The sequence below is a fragment of the Coregonus lavaretus genome (assembly GCF_964263955.1).
Source record: "Coregonus lavaretus genome assembly, chromosome: 8".
NCBI classification, from domain to species: domain Eukaryota; kingdom Metazoa; phylum Chordata; class Actinopteri; order Salmoniformes; family Salmonidae; genus Coregonus; species Coregonus lavaretus.
The window spans coordinates 4,712,064-4,730,750 of record NC_139995.1 but is presented as its reverse complement, the minus strand read 5'-3'; the positions used below and the strand labels follow the sequence as shown (position 1 = coordinate 4,730,750).

The following is an 18,687-nucleotide window of genomic DNA, read 5'->3' as shown; positions in this document are numbered from 1 at the left end:
ATTTAATTGTGGCACTTTTAGTCCTCCATATTACATAACTAGACCAATCATATGCTTGAAATGTGCCGCGGTTCACAGTGCTGTTGCAAGACAGGACAATGATAGAGGTTCAGCTCGTGATGCTAAATTGCAGGCGCAGAAGCTCCGATTTCAAAACGATTTGGAGCACAGTTGAAAAGTTAACGCGCTGTCTATACAATGGACTAATTAGACAAATAAAAGCAGAGGATCAAATCCGTGTGTCTCACGGCCAATGCGTGAGAGTTGGCAGCTCTACTGTAACATAGGCTAGCTTTCAATAAATTGGCTAGATGGTCAACGGAATTACCTCTTCATACGATCAAGACAATTCATATTGCATGCTGCACATTTCAAGTGCACTCGAACACAGACATTTAACTTATTTCAGTCTTTGGGAAATAAGAAATAATAAGCCATCTATTCCTCTTCATCAGACAGCAGCTCGCGTTTTCACAAGAGGCTGTTTACGTCGTAGATAGAAACAGGCCATTGGCTGCCTTCATCACGAGGGGTATGTACTGGAGTTCTGATTGGTTCCAAGTTTAGCGGTTTGTCGAATTTGCCTGAGCAGGCAGTGTTGAAATATGCTTTTTATGAGAAAATGTGCAAGAATTGAAGGTGCCAAGAAATGTTATAGTCACCATAAATGTTTTACTGTCACATACAAAAAAATCTGGTCCTCCATCGACAAATTTCGCCCCCACTACATCCCTCTCGCTTCGAGAAAGTGGTATCTGCGGACCGAGTGGGTGTATGGGAAAGCGAATCAGCTAATTGGGCCGATGTGTTGCCACTCAAGCCAATGCCATTTTGCGTGGCTGATTTGGGCTGCACTACAAGTCGATAAACCGGTGATGAGTGTTCACTGCTACGGTGTTGTGCCTGCCAATTGTCACATTATTTTATTTCAAGTAGGATAGCAGTCTACACAAGAAATAACTAATATTATTAACCATCTAGATGTCAACTTAATACTGTAATACATAGTATACTACGGCAACAACCGGGTCACAGTGCCCTTCGCTCCCGCTTGACAAGCACGGTAACCGCATGGGAAGTAGACATCTAGCCAATATCAGGCCCAGGGTGACAGTAAGCAAACGCGTGAAGCAACAGTAGCCTACACCTATCATCAATACTTTATCAAAAATAAACACCCGGCAGTTTTATAACTGAAAATGTACAAGTATTTGTGTAAAAGTAGCAGTGAAATACGACTCATCCTATGGTTTAAAAAATAAATAACCTATAAGCAGAACGCTTTGGTCGCCATATTTGGCTGCAGCTTCGCCTCTTCCTCTGCTATTCTTCCTCTCTGCTATTGAGCAACACACCCACCTTGAGATTCGGGTTCTTATTGGCTGCTACTCCCCATGGCTGTGAGAGCCTATGGGTTTCCTCTCATACGGGGCAGGAACATTCTCAGCCAATTGGAAACATAAGGTGGAAGATTGGCACGGGACCTCATGAATATTACAATAGGGCAAATTGACGGCTACTTATATTCAAGTTCACACAGATCGGTCCCTTCTTCTCTGTCCGAAGCCAGACAGTAACAACCATACAGCGATCACGACTGAACGATCCAAAAGAAGTCAATCATGTCCGAGAAACTGCCCTTCAAAGTTGGTCAGTATGAATTTACATTATTTGTATTCTTTATCATACACGCGAGCTTCAAGTCCTTCATTGATTGTGGATTACCGAGTGGCTAGCCGGCTAATGTTGTCGCGTAGTATTGCTTTTAGCTTTCAATTGGCTGGCTAGTGGGTAATTTGGCTGACTCTAAAATCAAATGTTAAGTTATCTTTGGACATTTGGCTAACAAAACATTAGCTCATGTGCACTGGTATTTATACATTTGTATAATCCAGTTGGGGTGGAACACATGGTCCATTTGCCTGCTGCCTTTTGTTATATTTATTATTATTAGCATTATTTTTACAATGCTTTACCCATGCATAACCATTAACAGGAATTTCAGCATGCAATTCACATATAACTTGGTAAAATATACGTTTTGTTACGTTAGTTACAGAAGGAATAGAGTCGGCATAACGAACATAACACTGGCCCACAAGCAAGCATGGTTTCATTCAGAATACTTATTTCTATGTTAATGGTAGTTGTAGTCCATTTAGTCGAGCCTGGTGTATTCGTTCGTATTCGGAACTTGGTAGTAAAACTACATTACCTAAATGTCAGTGTGGAGCCGCCGGTTTTCATTGATTGACAGGCAGTCTGGCAAAGCAGAGAAATATAACAGTGTGCTATTGTTGATTGTGCACTAAATCCATACTGTGTTTTTATGGTTTAACTTTGGAGGGAATTGGGCACAAGTTAAGATTTGTTGATAATAAAAATAATGCCCAACTTGTGACTTTGGTGACAATGCCAACACTTGTTTGAAATTTCCCATTCATGAAGGGAAAAATCTCCACACTTACTTGGAAGGGTTCCATGAGGTGAAACTATGTAGCCTGTGTATGTAACGTTAGGCTTTTCACCTTTCTACCAGCCTATGTCTTACTTGGTTACATCACTTTTTAAAAGGTCTCTCACCTAGTATTTTTCAGTCCTCCCTTGTCACCCTGACACAGGTGTTTTAGGAGTAGTAGAGGGCTAGTTAATCAATGGCTTGATGGTTAGTGCTATCCGGGACCCTTGGGACGTCCCTAACCATAACCCTTACTGTAACCACTTTAAATGTAAACTTCGGTAGGGGGGTAGGGATGTCCAAAGGATCCAAGGAACATGGCTTGATGGTAGTGTCCTGCCTTAGACTTTGTCCCACAACTTTCTGGGTCAGAGTTGCCCAAATGATACTGTTAGCGTTGTATCATTCAGTTGATATTTTGGGGTGAACTAGGCCTATTTTTTAAAATGGTATTTTTTTATCTCAGACATCCTGGAATAATATCCATGGCTACTTTTATATTATTTATTATTATTTACTTTTGAGCAGCCTATATTTTGCCTCAGTCTTGATAGTCTTGCCTGGTGTGGACATATTTTGGACCCTCGACGCAGACTGGTATGCTGGACTGCTCCAGTTCAGTGCGGTTATGTTTGCAGTTGGCACACATTCAGGCTCACTGCATCTGACTGGCGTACAGGAATAAGGTTCAGTTTAACTCTCGAACCCAAGTGGGGTATACCCAGCTTACAGCCGGCACCCCATGGGGTTGTCAGCTGACGGTGCTGATCACAGCTGGCTCCCTCGTGAACAATAAATCCTGACGCTTTGTTTAATCCCAATGCTTTGTCTTGCGATACGGTTTTGGAAACCTTTGGAACTTAACTTTCATAAGCGAGAATCTTTCAAATACAAAATATACTTACTGTGCGCATTTTAGATACTTACTATGCGACACATCTTCTCACCTTGCGCTCGCATTTCCATTGGACCGTTCATTCCACATTTCCTGTGTTTCTCAAAATACAGCCAGGTGCAACATTCCTGAACTGTGTACAGTAAGTGTCTTGTATTTGAATAATTATTTCTCGCTTTATATGAAAGTTAAATTCCAAATGTTTCCAAAACTATCGCGTGCGAGGCATATTTGCCTTTTAATACAGAGCATTTAGGCAGGGTCGGAGAGTCTGCGACATCCCCTGGGGTGGCAGACTGCTTTGTGAATAGACAGTAATGTTTAATAACATTTACCGTCTTTTTGAAAGGGCTAGGTTCAGTTATGAGACCTCTGAAGAGCGCAGTGTTGGATTGCAGCTGTTAAGAGCCAGTCGGCGGAAGCTGCAACTGATCTTGACTCCCAAGCGAGTTCAGCCAGTGCAAGGCAGCTGCCAATGTCTAACTTGAAGACAAACTACTGTCTCACTGCCAGCCCACTCTCTCCTAAACCACAGCTTGATCTCAATAGATCATGAGATGACCACTTGCAATGAAAGTTTTGGATAAATTACAAATTATTTAAAATCAATGGCCATGAAGTGAAGGAGATGCTAAGGGAAGGAAATTATCATGGACAGTTTAGTCTTGATCAACCTATACTGAAAAAAATATAGAAACACAACGTAACAATTTCAAAGATTTGTCTGAGTTACAGTTCATATAAGGAAATCTGTCAACTGAAATAAATTCATTAGGTCCTAATCTATGGATTTCACATGACTGGGCAGGGGCAGTCATGTGACTATGGAACATTTATGCGATCTTCTATTTCAGCTCATGAAACATGGACCAGCACTTTACATTTTGCGTTTTATATTTTTGTTCAGTGTACATAACCTCAGTTATACAGTAGTAGCCTAACTTGGACTTAAAGTGATAGTTTACCCCAAAGTAAAAGTTCAGAACCCCAAATGATTGAGAAGGATAAACTCTGGCTTATTTGATCACTTTAGAAGGTGCATGTCCTTTCCCTTTTCATTCTAACTCTATAACATTTCAGGTCTGAGAACCTCTGACACTTTGAACTATCACTTAATCAACATGTAGAACCTGTTTATCAAGTAGCAGTTTATTTATGTATTTTTTTCTCCCTCCGTAGCTGACATCAGCCTGGCGGAATGGGGCCGCAAAGCCATCGACATTGCAGAGAACGAGATGCCCGGCCTGATGAAGATGAGGGAGATGTACGGCCAGTCCAAGCCCCTGAAGGGCGCCCGCATCGCAGGCTGCCTCCACATGACCCTGCAGACCGCCGTGCTCATTGAGACCCTCACTGCCCTCGGAGCAGAGGTGAGAGACGCTCTTCCATGCAAGTCTTCCTCTATTAAGGTTTGACTAGATACGTTCCTGCACACTGCACGTAGCCTAAAGTGTCACTTTTGTACTTTAAATGCTAACATCTTGGTCTGTTGACCTTCGTCACATTATCTGACAAAGGACTGTTCTATTTCAAATAAAAGTGAAACTTTGTGAGCGAACAGTGTGCTGGAACGTCTTGTCTTGTATCAGGTCAGGACTCTGGTCAGGCGTTACTAGTTCATCCTGGGTTCTGAGAGTTCTGTCTCAAACAAATGATTTGAGTGGGTCATATTAGAATTGGAAAGCAGGTCTCATCAATCTTGCAGGTTTGAGAAGCACTGCAAGAAAGGGCAATACACTTATTTGAATAAGACTCTATGGCAAAGACGAGGCTAAACCTTAGCAAAAACAAGCTGAGGCATCATGACCATGGGAATGGAGAAGTCCACACAAGTGTTTCGGTTGACAGTGTTAACTAAATGTAAGTCACTGTTGATTGATTGGCCCCTGTGGTAGCCATCCACCACAACACTTTAGATTAATTTGGTCAGCCCAAAGTCCAACTTATTCACTTGGCTTCAGCAGATGCTAATTTGATCTCGATAAATGTGAATTGTTAGACGAATCTTGATGATTAAAATTCCATGCTTTTTAAAATGATTGATGACACTGTCTGCAGTGTCATCGAGTCGCGTATGAAAATGTCCAGGCCTACAATGCATTTGAAAAGTATTCAGGCCCCTTGACCTTTTCCACATTTTGTTACATTATGTATTAAATAGAAAAAACGGGTTAAGACATTTTAGAACATTTTTAAATGTATTCAGACCCTTTACTCAGTACTTTGTTGAAGCACCTTTAGAGCGATTACAGCTTAGAGTCTTCTTGGGTATGATGCTACAAGCTTGGCACACCTGTATTTGGGGATTTTCTCACATTCTTCTCTGCAGATCCCCTCAAGCTCTTTCAGGTTGGATGGGGAGCGTCGCTGCACAGCTATTTTCAGGTCTCTCCAGAGATGTTGGATCGGTTCAAGTCCGGGCTCTGGCTGGGCCACTCAAGGATATTCAGACTTGTCCCGAAGCCACTGCTGCATTGTCTTGGCTGTGTGCTTAGGGTCGTTGTCCTGTTGGAATGTGAACCAGTCTGAGGTCTTGAGAGCCTTGGAGCAGGTTTTCATCAAGGATCTCTCTGTACTTTGCTCCGTTCATCTTTCCCTCGATCCTGACTAGTCTCCCAGTCCCTGCCGCTGAAAAACATCCCCACAGCATGATGCTGCCACCACCATGCTTCACCGTAGGGATGGTGCCAGGTTTCCTCCAGACATGATGCTTGGCATTCAGGCCAAAGAGTTCAATCTTGGTTTCATCAGACCAGAGAATCTTGTTTCTCATGATCTGAGAGTCCTTTAGATGCCTTTTGGCAAACTCCAAGCGGGCTGTCATGTGCCTTTTTACTGAGGAGTGGCTTCCGTCTGGCCACTCGATCATAAAGGCCTGATTGGTAGAGTACAGCACAGATGTTTGTCCTTCTGGAAGGTTCTCCCATCTACACAGAGGAACTCTAGAGCTCTGTCAGAGTGACCATTGGGTTCTTGGTCACCTCCCTGACCAAGGCCCTTCTCCCCCGATTGCTCAGTTTGGCCGGACGGCCAGCTCTAGGAAGAGTGTTGGTGTTTCCAAACTTCTGCCATTTAAGGTTGATGGAAGCCACTGTGTTCTTGGGGACATTCAATGCTGCAGATATTTTTTGGTACCCTTCCCCAGATCTGTGCCTCGACACAATCCTGTCTCGGAGCTCTAGGGACAATTCCTTCGACCTCATGGCTTGGTTTTTGCTCTGACATGCACTGTCAACTGTGGGACCTTATATAGACAGGTGTGTGCCTTTCCAAATCATGTCCAGTCAATTAAATGTACCACAGGTGGACTCCAATCAAGTTGTAGAAACATCTAAAGGATGATCAATGGAAACAGGATGCACCTGAGCTCAATTCTGAGTCTCATAGCAAAGGGTCTGAATACTTATGTGAATAAGGTATTTCCGTAATAATTTTTTATTTAAACCTGTTTTCGCTTTGTCATTATGGGGTATTATGTGTAGATTGAGGACAAAAAATAATTTAATCAATTTTAGAATGAGGCTGTAACGTTAGAAAATGGAAGGGGTCTGAATACTTTCCGAACGCACTATATATAAACACTGAAATCTAGCCTGTGGTAACTGTAGCAGCATGGAGGGAAACACTCATGAGTAACCAGTATTTTCCCTGGACACACAGAATTTCCCTCCTCCCCCGTTCACTGCCCCAAGGCCATCCTGGTTTTATCAAAGCTAAGTGCGACTAAGTGCCCACAATTAATCAGACCGGTTATCTCTGTCATTTAAGCAATGTTCTGAGAAGAGACTTGTGGTTTGGGAGTGCGAACTGAGTGAGAATGTCCTTGTCAACCTGTGCCCGTTTTTCTCGTCTGTAGGTTCAATGGTCCAGCTGCAACATCTTCTCCACTCAGGACCACGCTGCTTCAGCCATTGCCAAAACTGGGGTTCCAGGTACACACACAATTGTTTGTTTAAAAACCACTCAGGACCTGCTCTGTGGCTAGCACTGGTTCCAGCCTGCTCTCACTTTGCCCTTGTGCAACAGTAAGAGATAAGGCAGACCAGAAGTACACAAGGGTCCTCCATTGGTCTTTAAGGCCTAAGGGGCAGAGTGTTCTGCTACATAAGCCTGTTGTTCACTCTCAATAGACTGGTATCATGTGATATGTCAATATATATAGAACTGTGACTCTCGATAAACTAAACTAGAACATTCTGTTTTCCCCGACCGTGTTGCACAGTCCAATTTATTTTAATTCAGGAGTAGGCCTATATTAATTGCCTAACATTCATCCTATGATGTCTCTTAGATGTCACCATTGCTTAGCGCTACATTACCCCTGCAGTCATGTCAATCTGTGAAGTTCTAGAGGATATTTGCTGTTTGGTTTTCCACACATAATTATTTTACACTCGGGTGGTGTTCTGGGGGAGAAGTTACGAGGCCAGAAGAGTATCAGCGTCTGCATCAGTGGGGTGCTTATTTGGTTTGGTCTATAGCCAGGTTTCAGCCACTCGCTGTTCAAAGCCTTGAATGTCATAGGTTGATATGATTCCTGAGTAACACTTCTCCAGGTGTGATCCTCAGCCCAGTGTGACTGTGGAGAAAAAAATGACCTGGAACGCGGCCATTATGTGTCAAATGAGTTTTGGAAAGCTCTTCACACTTCAGTTAATGACAGTAGTTGGATTTGTCAAGGAATTTGATCATAGGCCAATAATGTATAACTTGTTTCACTAAAGAGAAGTTTACCTAATGGATAGAAAGTTTAGATGAAAATGAATGTTCCAATTGGTAATTGCCTGCTTTGTTTAAAATGTTTTCTCCTGGTTCATGCCTATAGAACACAACCCTTTTCTCTGCCATTGCAAAGCGGTCTCTCCTCAACCCTGATTCTCACGCCTCTCTCATTGTAGTGTACGCCTGGAAGGGCATGACTGACGAGGAGTATGTGTGGTGCATCGAGCAGACCATCTACTGGAAGGACGGCCAGCCCCTCAACATGATCCTGGACGACGGCGGTGACCTCACCAACATGGTCCACAAGAAGTACCCCAAACTGCTGTCAGGTACGGGAGCTAGCTACCTCTAACTGACAACCGTCAGGGCCTCACAGATGGTGCAGCTTAATTAACAAAACAAGGCACTGTATTGTTACAGATCTGCAAACATTGAAGGGGTAGGGCAGAAAGTGGGATTTACCGGTCCCAATTCGTTCCCGCCCCCTTGGCCCCAACCAGATTTGGGTAGGTTTAAAGTAGTGTAGTGGTTGAGCGCCCATTTTGCTTTCAGCGTAATTCAGCGTCCACAGACGCAGACTCGATAGTCCGGTGTCCCATTGTGACATAGCTAGGCGGCTCTGACACCACCGTCCATGGGGGATGCACAGCCCAAAATTCCCAACCAACAGGGCTCCATGTACGCGTCTATTCATTTGAATGTGGTGACGGTTGAAGAAATTGCTTGAGCCGCGCTGAGAATTCAAAGTATGAAAGCCAACGGTCCAATATTCTAGGGCACAGGTTTTTTTTTTTTTTGCACTCCGACGCTTTACAGATCTTTAAACATCAATCAGAGTGTTAGTTGGGGAGTCTCTCACTGCCCAGTTACTTGCCTTGGCTTATGGTTAGGGCCAGGAGTTTTGGGGCACCTTTTGAGGCACAGTGCTTTTACTGGTATTTCCTGCATTGTCCACTAGTGTTGCTGCAGGTAGGAAATATCAAAGATCTATTATATTGACAAGATAATCGAGTGACCGCTCTAACAATGGAAATGCATGTCCTCAAAGATGGAAGGCCATCATTTGAGACCGTTCTAGCCAATGAGAGGGCAGATACGAGCGAGTGAACAGGCACAACTAAGTAGTTTTTTCTGAAGTTGCTGGAATGTCACGTGCATTCATTTATGAGTACAATGCCTGGTTGGGCTGTGCTTGGTGGGGGATTGCCTAAGCCAGGGGAGGCATAGCGCTGCGACTCTTGGGCTGCTTTGACATTTTAGTCATTTAGCAGATGCTCTTATCCAGAGCAACTTAGTGAGTTCTTACATTTTCATACTTTTTTTCGTACTGGTCTCCCATGGGAATCAAACACACAACCCCGGCGTTGCAAGTGCCATGCTCTACCAACTGAGCCACATGGGACCACAGACAGTTCAATCTTTTTTTAAATCACCGATATGGTCTTTTGACCAATCACATCAGATCTTTTTACATCTTTACAGAACTGATCTGATTGGTCAAAAGACCAATTAGTGAAAAAATATCAGAAAACATATTATTTGGCAGAGAATACTATTTTGGCGCATTTTCCAAGGAGGCTTTCATCTATGTGGGCCGGCACCCGTGTATCACTGGGCTATGGTTCCGGCGGACATGCTCTACTTGGAGCCAAAGCAAGGCCCTGGGTACTTTTCAGGTGGCATTTACTTAACAATGGCTAACTTAACTTAAAACCTTCTCACAAAGCAACAGTCTTGAATGATGCAGACTTTGATTCTGTTCGCCACATATCTTTGTCACACTCCTGATGGAAACACTAACATTAGAGCCAACATTAACATAAAACACTGGCTGCCCACTGATGTGGGGGTAACTCTTAATGGAACTGAACTGTTGATCATTGATTTTACACCTAATTTGCTCAAGTTAATCCTCTCCAACGGACTTAAAGTGTAGTGCGTCAATTAAATGAACCATGGAAATATATTGTAGCGATTTTTGGGGGGGAAATCTGGTGGGAAGTGAGCTGGCAACCAGAGGGTTGCTGGGATCAAATCCAAGATGCCATTGCCTGCAGTTGTCCCCTTGAGCAAGGCACTTAACCCCCCACAACAACAGCTCCCCGGGCGCCCAGTGTGGCAGCCCCATGCACCTCTCCAAAACCTGTACATTTGGAAAGTATTCAGACCCCTTCACTTTTTGTTACTTTACAGCCTTATTCTAAAATGGATTAAATTGTTTTATCCCCTCATCAATCTACACACGATATCCCTTAATGACCAAGCAAAAACAAGATTTTAGACATTTTTGCAAATTTATAAATCAACTCACACTTACATCAGTATTCAGACCCTTTACTCTACTTGGTTGAAGCACCTTTGGCAGTGATTACAGCCTTGAGTCTTCGTGGGTATGACGCTACAAGCTTGGCACACCTGTATTTGGGTTGTTTCTCCTATTCTTCTCTGAAGATCCTCTCAAGCGCTGTCAGGTTGGATGGGGAGCGTTGCTGCGCTGCTATTTTCAGGTCTCTCCAGAGATGTTCGATCGGGTTCAAGTCTGGGCTCTGTCTTGGCCACTCAAGGACATTCAGAGACTTGTCCCGAAGCCACTCCTGCGTTGTCTTGGCTGTGTGCTTAGGGTCATTGTCCTGTTGGAAGGGCAACCTTCGCCCCCAGTCTGAGGTCCTGAGCGCTCTGGAGCAGGTTTTTATCAAGGATCTCTCTGTACTTTGCTCCGTTAATCTTTCCCTCAATCCTGACTAGTCTCCCAGTCCCCGCCGCTGAAAAACATCCCCACCATGCTTCACCGTAGGTATGGTGCCAGGTTTCATCCTGACGTGATGCTTTGCATTCAGGCCAAAGAGTTCAATCTTGGTTTCATCAGACCAGAGAATGTTATTTCTCATGGTCTGAGTCCGTTAGGCGCCTTTTGGCAAACTCCAAGTGGGCTGTCATGTGCCTTTTTACTGATGAGTGGCTTCCATCTGGCCACTCTACCATAAATGCCTGATTGGTGGAGTGCTGCATAGATGGTTGTCCTTCTGGAAGGTTCTCCCATCTCCACAGCAGAACTCTGGAGCTCTGTCAGTGACCATCGGGTTCTTGGTCACCTCCCTGACCAAGGCCCTTCTCCCCCGATTGCTCAGTTTGGCCGGGCGGCCAGCTCTTGGAAGAGTCTTGGTGGTTCCAAACTTCTTCCATTTAAGAATGATGGAAGCCACTGTGTTCTTGGGGACCTTCAATGCTGCAGATATTTTTTGGTACCCTTCCCCAGATCTGTGCCTCGACACAATCCTGTCTAGGAGCTCTACAGATAATTCCTTCGACCTCATGGCTTGGTTTTTGCTCTGACATGCACTGTCAACTGTGGGACCTTTATATAGACAGGTGTGTGCCTTTCCAAAACATGTCCAATCAATTGAATTTACCACAGGTGGACTCTAATGAAGTTGTAGAAACATCTGAAGGATGATCAATGGAAACCGGATGCACCTGAGCTCAATTTCGAGTCTCATAGGAAAAGGTCTGAATACTTACGTAAATAAGGTATTTCAGTTTTTTAGTTTTAATAAATTAGCAAACATTTCTAAACCTGTTTTCACTTTGTCATTATGGGGTATTGTGTGCAGATTGAGGAAAGAATAATCGTTTTATCAATTTTAGAATAAGGCTGTAACTTAACAAACGGTGAAGGGGTCTGAATACTTTCCGAATGCACTTGATTTGTCTTTCGGATGGGGTTGGGTTAAAAGCGGAATTCACAACATTTGTGTCAAAAGTGGTATGGCGCCTGTGAGGCACTCGGAGATATATATATATATATATATATATATATTATCTCCCGAACGACGGGGGGTTGTGTAGAAACCTTGACCCAACATCTAGCGAGCGAGCCTGTCAATAGGTTCAGACCTCTTGGTGTAACCGTTAAGGTGTTGGCTTGACTGTCGCTGGACCTGGGTTTGAGTCCTGGTCGGGGCTACCCCCCGGAATTGCTACAATATACTGTACTGGTTGGTTTCATTGACTCTCCCCTTTAACTGCCCTAATTGACCTATTTTTGGCTACAACCTCCGAGTCTGTTTGGCAGGATCCGCTTGAGCATATTGAGGTATAGAACCACTGATCTACAAGTGGTAGATCAGTGGTACCTTGCAAAACTTGACTCGAAATTGGGAAATACCACTTGTACTGCTTTAATTATCAGCAGGGCTGTTGGTTTGAGTCTTATACACTAGGTGGCAGCATTACTCCACAAAGCCAATACTGAGAGAACCTCAGAACTAAAGGGATTAGGCAAGCAACATGCAGCAGGCACTCTATAACAGTGACTATTAACTTAAACACAGTCCCCGGGGAACATTACTTTGGATTGAAGACTTTATTGCTGTTTGGAATGTTAATTGCCATTCGTAGTAGTTATCTCAGAGCAGAGATCTGGCTGTGGTCCTGATCCTTTTCAGCCATGGTTTTGGTGCCACCTACCAGATGTGGATGCCATGAAAAATGGTCTTAATTAAACATTCAGTCATGGTTAAAACAATGTTAATTGTCTCCCTCAGGAATCAAGGGTGTGTCTGAGGAGACCACCACCGGGGTACACAACCTGTACAAGATGATGAAGAACGGCGACCTCAAGATCCCAGCCATCAACGTCAACGACTCCGTTACCAAGGTAGACCCACTTGTCCTCCCTGAGTAGGGCCATGCATGCATCCTCAGTTCTTAATAGTGCCATTAAATAATGCTGGTGAATACAGGGATGTATTAAATAGGGGTGCAATGTGTAGAATGTAAACAGAACTCGTATAGATGGGTCATTTAATAGAACTGATACACTTGCGCGTTCTATCCAACCATCGTTGGTTGTTCTAAAAATACATTTTATAGTTGCGCATTTTGTAATGTCGCACCCTCCTGAGTAGGCAGCGGGATTACGTTCCAATACATTGACTCCCTCTCTTAATACCAGCTCTCGCTCTCCCCCTCCAGAGCAAGTTTGACAACCTGTACGGCTGCAGAGAGTCCCTGATTGATGGGATCAAGCGGGCCACAGACGTGATGATCGCTGGGAAGGTGGCGGTTGTTGCCGGATACGGTGACGTTGGCAAGGGCTGCGTCCAGGCCCTCCGTGGGTTCGGTGCCCGAGTCATAGTCACAGAGGTGGACCCCATCAACGCTCTGCAGGCTGCCATGGAGGGTCTGTACCGTTCTTAAGTTTGGTTATATCACAACGTTATTGTTTTGATTTCTTTTACAGTATCCCAGAACGTTCTTGGAGATTCAACAGCTCATAGAAAGTTGGTTATAGGTGTGCGTTCTGTTGTCTCCGGTGCCTAGCAAATATAATTGAGAGAACTGTTTTTAAGTTCCGGGCCATATTATAAGTGAAACGATTTCTGCTTTACCCCATCTCATTTGTTCACCGCAGCAGTGAGCTCAACTTTATACATTTGAGCTTATGTTATTGATTACTAGTTCTACATTTTTGTGTAGTATTACTACAGTACATACTAGTTTTTGTGTTATTTCATTGTCTTTTGTGATAATGTTGTAGGATACGAAGTCACCACCATGGAGGAGGCTTGCAAGGAGGGAAACATATTTGTGACCACCACCGGCTGTGAGGACATACTTTTGGGCAAGTAGGTATCATTTTGGAGTCCGGTAGAGCACCATGCAACCACGCTCTGTCTGATCAGAAGTACAGTTAAATCCTACCTTGTTGTTGTCATTCCTCAATTCAGTGATTGTATGCAACACAGGAAAATGCATTCAGAGTAGATGTTACCTCTAGGTACAGATCTCAGTTCGGCTTATTCTCGCCCCATATTATTTCTGAGGAATGGCCACTAGCCTAAAACCCTTCCCTTTAGTGGAGGAAACTTAAAGCTGACCTGATGCCGCAGTCACGTGCTATCAGAAACTCTGAATCTGCGAGAAAAAATTAACCAAAGTTATTTGCGTAGAGCTTCCTATTGGTTGATTGTGATACTTTCCAAGTGGGGGAAACTAGGGAGCATCTTTCTACAACCAGTAGACATTTCAGAGTTTCCTAGTTCCGACTAGCATGTGAACGCAGCCTTATAGCAGTGTCTTGGGGCAACATCGTCCTTCTCTGAAATGTAACTGTAGCCGTGTCTACAACAGGCCATTAATGTACACACTGGTGTGCTCCCCAGACACTTTGAGCACATGAAAGACGACTCCATCGTTTGCAACATCGGCCACTTCGACTGTGAGATCGACATGAACTGGCTCAATGCCAACGCAGCCGAGAAGATAAACATCAAGCCACAGGTAAGACTAACCACACACACCCTAGATGTGCTACGTAGGTTATGTCTACAGTAATGTAGCCCTTGAGTTTCGGCCATTGTCATATATATACGAACGTTCTCCTCCCGCTAGGTGGACCGCTACCGCATGAAGAGCGGCCGCCACATCATCGTGCTGGCTGAGGGCAGATTGGTCAATCTGGGCTGTGCCATGGGCCACCCCAGCTTTGTTATGAGCAACTCCTTCACCAACCAGGTGTTGGCCCAGATTGAGCTGTGGAAGAACACCAGCAAGTACCCCCTGGGAGTCTACTTCCTGCCCAAGAAGGTGAGCCATTGAGCGGAGAAACACCGTTTCCACTTGTCTTTTAATCACCAGATTGATTGTGTATTATGTAGCTATGCAGTTGCGGGCACTAAAGTTGGGTTGCACGGCGAAATTGGCAGAACAAATGCCACTATGCGTGCACAATGTGGCACTCTAGTCTCGCTACTTATAGCAATATTTTGTCACAACCTGTATATGGTGCAGGGTTTTAAAAAGGGTTAAATGTTTTCAGTGCATGCAGCTGTATACAGTTTAATAGGAAAGAAATGTTGCGATAAGACATAGAAATGTTGAGTGGATACCATGTGGTTTTCTCTAAAAAGCAAGCAGTGTATCCTAAGTTGACCCCGCTGTAACCCTTGGTCGAAATGAAGTGGTTTCGGGGACTGTGGGGAAAATACCAGGTGGACACGGGTAGATTTTTCCAGTTCTCAGCATTGGACATGCATTTGTGCAGGTAGTAGTATGTAATCAAATATGCTCCATTTAACATTACAGCGTAGCCTGTATTCAGTTTGCAGAACTGCGTAATGCATATTTTATTGATCTCTGCTTGAGTTGAGGATGTTCTTAAAGGATAATTCCGCCACTTTTCAACCTCTTATTCATTATCTCCGCACCATACCAGTGTCTCCATACAGTATGTGAAAATGGCGTGTTTCTTTGATCTGGCGTTAAAAAGGTCAGAAGAAGGGTCCTAAAATGCTTGTGTGTCATCACCGGGTAGGATTAAAAGTAAGAAAAACAGTGCTTTTTTCAAAATCTGCAATGAGTTTCTAGCCAGAGGGAGGGTATTTTCTTGCTCCCAAGTCACCACTAATCTTAGCGTTTGAAAATCATCGGGTAGAACTTTTCAAATTAATTCAAATTTTTTTCACATATGTAAACACTGGTATTGTGTTGGAGATGATTGCTTCATTGTGGATTGTATATTATGTCTTGTGACTATTCAAAGAAATGGAAATTAGGCTAAATGTGCATAATGGCTGATTAACCCTGAAATGGGTAGCCAAAATGAGGCTCTTTGTACTTGGGGCAGAAATTGAGCATTACAGTGTCATTTTGCATTGAGTGACACATGGGTTTTGGTGAACATCTTAAGGCCTTTAACTGAAGCCATACGCTCAGAGCTGAGCGCAAGAGATATGCTCATGAGAAGTTGGGAACTAAGCCAGGGAAGGTTCTCTTGAGTGCCTGCCGACTAGCAGGAATTCCATCCATAGCATCACGAACCGTACCCCATGTGGAAAAAAAAAAGAGAATTCCAGCTGCATACCTAACCCATCCCTAAGAGGTCAACCTATTGCCATAAGAGAATATGTTTTTATTTATTTTGTTGAAGAGTACATGGTCTGTCAAATAGATGAACCACCCCTGTGATGTATAATTCTTCTGTTGCTAAAAACCTCATGTTCAGCCTTGTCTTGACGGCCATGTTTTGACAGCTCCATTGAATTCTGTCTGCTCTTGGCATTGACGGCAGTTTTGAAAATGCTCCTGTGATTTTGACCCAACTGCTTGGGAGCAACAAAGCATGTTGTTCACTAATTTACTCCAAGTAGGGAAAGGATGGTGGGGTTGAAAAGTAATAAAGGGGAGTGTATATGTATATGTATATATGTATATATATATATATATATATATATATATATATATATATATATATATATATTTAAAAAAACATGGGGGATTGGAAGTGATGCAGACATCTACATTGATAGATTGTATCTTCTATCTGCAATATTAAGCTGATCCATTCCAAAAAAAATAAAAAAAAATAAAGCATGTTAATTTTTTTTGTCTTGTGTGGTAAATGTGGTTCGAGTGATTGAACCCTGTAACTAATCGACTCGTTTTGTCCCAGTGTAAGGAAACGTTATTCAGAATTTGACTTGTATCATCCTTTTCTCTTGTTTGCAGCTGGATGAGGAGGTGGCTGCTGCCCATCTTGACAAGCTCGGCGTCAAGCTGACCAAGCTTTCGGATAAGCAAGCCAAATACCTGGGACTGCCCCGCGAAGGACCCTTCAAGCCTGACCATTACCGCTATTGAGAAATGTCAGGAAGGTGGCCAAGCAACGGCCCAGACTCATGGTGGGGTCTGACTGGTGGTATGGTGGCGCATGGACACGTGGGTTTGGGTAGGCGAAGATTCCCAGGAGTCTTCTGGAGGCTAGGACATTTTTGCTAATGCTCTGCTTCAACTGCCTTTTAAACTGTCTTGCCCACTGTATACACACCTTTAGATTCCAACCAGAGCTCCTTCACCTTTCAAGTAACAAGTGCTTAGTGGCTTCTAAAGGCACCATTCTTCTTATAAATTGCATTCCCTCTTTGATCATGGAAAAAAATCTGATGCTTTTAGTTGAAAATCCCCATACTATTCAGGTTTTTATATATATATATATATATATATATACCGTAGCTAATAAGGCAGTAAGTGCTGGTTTCATATCATTGTCTTAAGGAGAAACTCCAAAGTACCACCAAAGCAGTTCTTGCCTGGCTTAAAGAACACTTACTCAGTTTCCCCATTTGCTTATTTTGTAAGTCTAGGATTCTGTCTGAAGGGACAGAAAACGTCTAAGTGCTTTCCTGTTCTGTTTTCTTAGCTGAACTGAGATGGAATGGGGTGTGGTCAGGTCGAAACTATACTGCCATGTTTAACGGTTACATTGTTTATCCCAAGTGTTGCATTTCCTACAGTAATTGCACTATTGTGAAATGTGATGCAATAAAGATCACATTTTACTGGGTTGTAATTCTCTTTATTTTCAAAAGATAATGAACTTATGTTGCATGGCAAACGCAAGAGTTGAAATAATGCAACGCATGCTGCAATGCGGAGAACAAATGTCGGACTCCTCAATTGGAAACAACTGACAATCTGCCGGGACACCATTACCGCAGTTGATCTGCACGTGGCAAACTGGAGCTGTGCAAAGATATGCATTGGGGGATTGTGTATCAATTAAGTTAACTTTGCTCTGCAATATCAACATTTTGATTCTACTTTTGATATAAAGTAACTTCACTCAGGAAGATGCATCAACTAATTGAATACTAGCTTTTCTTTCAGTTATTCCCTGTTCCCGCCAACACTCATTAAACAACTCTACAGTATACGTTACAAGCATTTGGGTTTGAAACTGACCTGTCCGTAATCAGGAAAAAGTGTGAATAAATAAATGCAATTTTTAAGGCTTGAAAATCTTATACTACAATCTGCTTAAGGTCTGGAATTCTTGAACTACATTGATACAAGGTAAATAAAAAGATAAATGTGGTTACGCTACTCCCATGAACTACATCAGTCATCTCCCCAAAGTAATTGCTGCAAATGAGAAGGGTTGAGGTCTTAAATATATTCAATAGCTGTGGGGGAAAGCCTGTTTTATTTAATGCAAGCGCCCTAGGTTTGCACAGATAATCTTAAACTGTCAAACTGATTGGGCCTTTCTGAAGTATGCAGCTTTGTCAGTAATATGCTGTATGACAAGATTTAAACTGTTATTTTTGATGGACATAGGATGAATATGCATACAAGCTGTAAATGTATCTGTCTACAGGCCATAACATTTCAAATCGATGGGCACCCCCTAATCTACAATTGTTCGGAAAACTGCAGCTTGCCATGTTTACTTTAAATCCATAAAAGCTTTATAAAGGAACACCTGCACAAAGATCCTATTTGCTGAACGAGAGTGGAAAAAAACTTCCTGCTCATGGACATAGTGAGAAGAGAAATCACGCTGCAAGCATTGTGCAATTGTCTTTTTGCGTATTCCTAGGGCTGTTTTGTGGACCGAAGTCACTTGAAGTCTTAACATTTAATGTAGGCCTAGCTTTCTTTTGCTGTTTTTCGATTGTTCGGTAGCACACATTAAGTTACCCTTTTATAAAGAGTTCACCACAGCTCATTTTAGAAGCATTTGTCAGTGCATTTAATAAGTGTTAATATTGGTTCACTTTGGCAGGCACTGAACAGCATTTTTGTTGTTACATTTTTGTTGTTACAGCCTGAA

At 43.1% G+C, this 18,687-nt stretch overlaps 1 protein-coding gene across 1 annotated transcript; it reads left to right on the top strand.

The window, feature by feature from the left end:
• Positions 1-1,541: 1,541 nt before the first annotated feature.
• On the top strand, positions 1,542-17,413 carry LOC311134370 (adenosylhomocysteinase B). Its single transcript, XM_084168026.1, has 10 exons — positions 1,542-1,650; positions 4,533-4,723; positions 7,210-7,285; positions 8,252-8,404; positions 12,620-12,732; positions 13,050-13,257; positions 13,615-13,702; positions 14,240-14,357; positions 14,469-14,663; positions 16,584-17,413. The coding sequence occupies exons 1-10, from the start codon at positions 1,623-1,625 to the stop codon at positions 16,713-16,715; spliced, it is 1,302 nt and encodes a 433-aa protein (XP_084024152.1). The 5' UTR covers positions 1,542-1,622; the 3' UTR covers positions 16,716-17,413.
• The last annotated feature ends 1,274 nt before the right edge of the window (positions 17,414-18,687 follow it).

Bases quoted from the DNA above. Each gene is read 5' to 3' on its own strand.
- LOC311134370 (XM_084168026.1), top strand. From the start codon at position 1,623: ATGTCCGAGAAACTGCCCTTCAAAGTTG. The intron at 1,651-4,532 runs GTCAGTATGAAT...CTCCCTCCGTAG, and splicing joins GAAACTGCCCTTCAAAGTTG to CTGACATCAGCCTGGCGGAA. The intron at 4,724-7,209 runs GTGAGAGACGCT...TCTCGTCTGTAG, and splicing joins TCACTGCCCTCGGAGCAGAG to GTTCAATGGTCCAGCTGCAA.